Source organism: Tupaia chinensis, unplaced genomic scaffold (genome assembly GCF_000334495.1).
Source record: "Tupaia chinensis unplaced genomic scaffold, TupChi_1.0 Scaffold144682_1, whole genome shotgun sequence".
NCBI lineage: Eukaryota > Metazoa > Chordata > Mammalia > Scandentia > Tupaiidae > Tupaia > Tupaia belangeri.
In genome coordinates, this window is record NW_006204543.1 from 2,138,867 (window position 1) to 2,142,895 (window position 4,029).

Here is a 4,029-nt window from a genome sequence, read left to right on the forward strand (position 1 = left end):
TCCTTTGAGGTCCGTGCCCGCGGGTGAGGCGGGTACTCCCCCCACTGCTGTCAGGGCCTGCCGCAGCCTGGGACCCGGCCTGCTGTCAGGGCCAGCCAGTGCCACGGTAGTGACACAGCGGGACCCACATGGGAGGTTCCAGGTTCACGTCCTGAGACATCCCTGTGCACGCTAGGTGCATGTAGGCACACGCATGCCTGTGCCCCGGGCTGGGAGGAGGCTCAGTGTGGGGACCCTGCCCGGTGCCTCTTGCTCTCTCTCCTCAAAGAAACAAACTGGAAAACAGACAGCAAGTGGGTTCGCTCCCCAGCAGCGCTCTATCCAAGCGCCCTGAGCTCTGGGCTCCGTCCCTGCACCAGTAACACCGGCCCGCGTACACCAGCAGACCCAGAGCTGGGGAAGGGTGCGCCGTAGAGGTTGAGGGTGGCACCGAAGGCTCGTCACCAGAGGCGGCCAGTGTCCCTCGCTGTGGTGCCACAGACCGTCCTGAGAAGGGTGGTCGCGACTCACTTGGTCTGTGCACTGTGACACTCGGGCACCACCGTGGCTGTGGTGGGTGTGGCGCTCCCCCCAGTGCAGTGGCCACCTGACCTGTGGAAGCTGCGCAGCCGGTGGGCCAGCAGGTGCTCCAGGGCCAGCACCTTCCCCTGCAGCAGGGCACGCACCGCCGTCTCCTCGCGGCTGGCCGGGCTGATGCGCTGTGCAGTCAGATGCCACACGTGGATCTCGTGCTTCAGTTCTGCAGGGCAGGAAGGCGGGGCCTGAGGGGGTGCGCCCGGGACACCGACACCCCTCTGCCCACACACCCCCGGCACAGCAGACCGCCCCGCGACGCCCAGGCCACCCGGGGCCAACCGAAGCCGCGGCTCCCCAGCTCCCGACGCAACCAGGTGACAGAGCTGGCTTCAGGGAACAAGTCCCCTTCCCTCTTTATTTAATTATAGTTCATTGTTTTTGTTTTTTCCATTTGACCAGGGAGAGAGGGGGGGATGAGAAAGCAAGCTGCCAGGCCTGGGACTCAACCCGCAGTCGGCTAGGTGGGAGTCCAGGGTCTAAGCCGCCACGCCACCTGCTGGCCCTGTGAGTTCCTGTCGTGAACAGACACATCCCAGCCAGCTCCCAACCACCGCATCCTCTTCTTGCAGGACGTAGGTCAGGCCCCTTCTCGCCCAAACCCAGACATGGCCCAGGCTTTCTGGGATTTCAGGGGCTGGTGATTGAAAACCAGGAAACCGGGTGCAGGAGGCAGAGCTCAGGGCTCCCCGGAAGGGCCTCGGGAAGGAGCGGGCACAGGGAAGCGTCTGGCCCTCCAAGCGCCACCGAGCAGCCTGCGGCACGGGTGGTGGGGACAGGCAGCCGACTGCATGCCGAAACCAGGAGAGTCTGACACTCCGGCTGCAGAGTACGGAGGAGGAGTGCGTGCCAGGGCTTTGCCGCCTAAGGTACTGAAATAGTGCATGCAGGCTTGCATTTGACCTCTGTCGTGCCGCTAAAAATGCTGGGTAACTTTCTCAAAGCATCTACCACAGGAAGAGGCCAGCAGCGGCCCCGTGACAGCGCTGTACTCAGGGGAGGCAGCCCACGGGCAGTCCCGGTCACCACCCTGGCCTCCTGCACATCTCGGGCACGCCCGCACCCATCAGTTGGGCTGGCGGGGGCTGCGGTAGACCATGGCGTGAGGTCCTGCCGGGCAGTGTTTCTGTCTCGCTCTGTCATGGGAAATAAATAACTTTTTAAAAGAACAGAGGAAGCAAGCATTTTCACGGACACTGCTTCTGCACAACCCCTACTCTACGGCTCGTGAGAATCAGGGTGGAGGGCTGGATGTGGAACAGCAACTAAAGTCAGTGCTCTGGGGGGCCGAGCCCACACGCACACACCCGGGGGGTGGCCACGCTGCAATCTCCCCTCCTCCACGCTCCTCTCGGGACTTTGGGCACACGTGCACAAGAGCCCAGAGTGAGTTTTAAGCTACTGGTCCGGGACTCAAACTGCGGTTGGCTTCGTGGAAGCCCAGCGACCTGACCTGACTCTCTGCTGGTCCCAACCCCTGCGTGTTTTTCTAGCTGCCAGGTCTGGAACTCAAACCACACACTTGGCCACGTGGGATCTAGCCGCCTCGGCCTCCACACACCCGCTGTTCCTCGTTTTCTTTCCTTTCTTTTAGAAACGGCTTGTTTTTCTCTTCCACAGAGACACAGAGCTAGTACCCTCCCACTGCATGCCCGTGCCAGCCGCCCAGATGACAGCCGTGCCGCGCAGACGGCGTGCACAGGGCCCCAGGGCATGACCTCGGGCCCTTTCCTGTGTGGGTGTGGTGTGCTACCACTGTGCCACCGTCTGGACCCTTCAGGTCCTTGCCACAAGTCTCACGCCTCTTTACACCACCTGCTGGGCCATGATCACACAGAAAGGAGGAGAGGAGGGGAGAGCAGCCACCACCGCCGCCACTGAGCCCGCCCACCAAAGCGTGAGCCACGAAGAGCCACGGCGGGGGAAAGGGCACGGCCTGACGTATCCCACCGACGGTCTGGACCTCGTCACATGAGGGGCCGCTGAGGGCCCAGGCCTAGCATGGCAGACTCGCTGGCCCTGGTCGAGGCACCAGGGCGGAGGGCCCCTTCCTGAAGCACTAACCATCCTGAAAGACCCTCCCCAGCAGCCTGCTCGCACCGGCAGACAGGGCTCCTCCGTGTCGGGGTGTCTGGAGAACAGAGACCAGAGCCAGCATGGGGCGGTGTGACTCCTCAGTACAGGGTGACATGTGGCAGCCTGGCCTAGCGGCTGGGGAGCTGGATCCCACATGGCTAACTGTGGTTCGAGTCCCGGCTCTGGTGGCTGGAAAACATACCAGGCTCCTGTGCGTGCCCCAGATCCCAACAGCACAGAGAGAGGAGAAGGGGCGGCCGGGCCACACGCCAGTGAAGGGCGCTTTCTCCCTCTCTGCCCTCCTCTCTGACAAGTCCCGATGCCCTCTGTGATAAAAGTATATACCACACGTAAGGTTAGATTAAGGCCACGTGTACATTCATCCTTCAACCGTGGCCACTCCTTGTGTGGGGGACGCTGGGAAAACACGCCTCGTCTCTTAGCTCTTTCACATGGGGAAACGCAGAATGCGCAAGACGGTCGTGAGCTCGCCCCGTTGGCGGGCACCCCGTGTGCTCCTGACCGGCACTGCTGGCCCCACCTGTGCTGGGTCACACCCGCCCACCATCACGGGAACCCCGAGAGCATGCTCTCACGCCGGAGCACCGTGGTCGGCACGCCGCCCTGTCCGTACTGCACACCTGGCTATGAGGGTGTCAGGACATGTGAGCTGCATGTAATGGCCACGACCTCCCACGTGTGACCACGCTGCACTTCGGAGAAAGCTGAAGGGGCTCCCGGCACTGCAAACCCCGAAGGCCCAACGTGCACGGGGTTCAATGCGGGCAGTCCTGACCCCGGGCGGGCAGTGTCCCGGCACAGGCGCTCTGAGGCCTGGCACACGCACCTTCCGCCATGTGAGACGCGCCTGCACTCACCCACGACCTCGCTGGGCTCCTTGTTGTACAGCTTCCGGTTCCAGTAGAGGAGCCTGAGCAGCGGGAGGGAGACCAGGAGCACGAAGCAGATGCCCACGAACATGTGCGCCGTGAAGCCCGCGAAGTCCAGGCCCTGGAACAGAAGCGGGACACGGCGTGACCACGGGCCCTGCGTGGAGCCAGAGGGAGGACATGTGCCCTCGCCCCGATTTGGGAGAGATGTAAGGTTTGCTCCTTTCGTGGGCAAAGGCGGACTCTCCCGAGGACGGAGCAATCCTGGGAGGAAAAGAAACGGCCTGTCGCGTCCAATCCACCTCAGCCTGGCTGCGTCACCCTGGCCGCGGTCCCCAACATCAGGGGAGAGGCCCGGGCGGGACACAAGCTACGCGACATTCGCGGACATAAAAGGAAGAGGGCTTTTACATTTCACTGGGGTCGACTCAAAGAGCACAGGCTGCCGTGGGTGCCCGTGGCCTCCGTGGGGCCACCCAGCACTGGGACC

At 63.1% G+C, this 4,029-nt stretch overlaps 1 protein-coding gene across 1 annotated transcript in view; it reads right to left on the reverse strand.

Annotated features, from left to right (window-relative positions):
* OCA2 (OCA2 melanosomal transmembrane protein) overlaps nucleotides 1-4,029 on the reverse strand; it is a 99,879-nt gene that overhangs the window by 58,036 nt on the left and 37,814 nt on the right. Inside the window, exons 15-16 of the mRNA XM_006167291.2 lie at nucleotides 3,528-3,660; nucleotides 592-739 (exon numbers count right to left, since the gene is read on the reverse strand). Of these exons, the coding sequence (XP_006167353.1) occupies nucleotides 592-739; nucleotides 3,528-3,660 (281 nt within the window). The remainder of the gene's footprint in view (nucleotides 1-591; nucleotides 740-3,527; nucleotides 3,661-4,029) is intronic.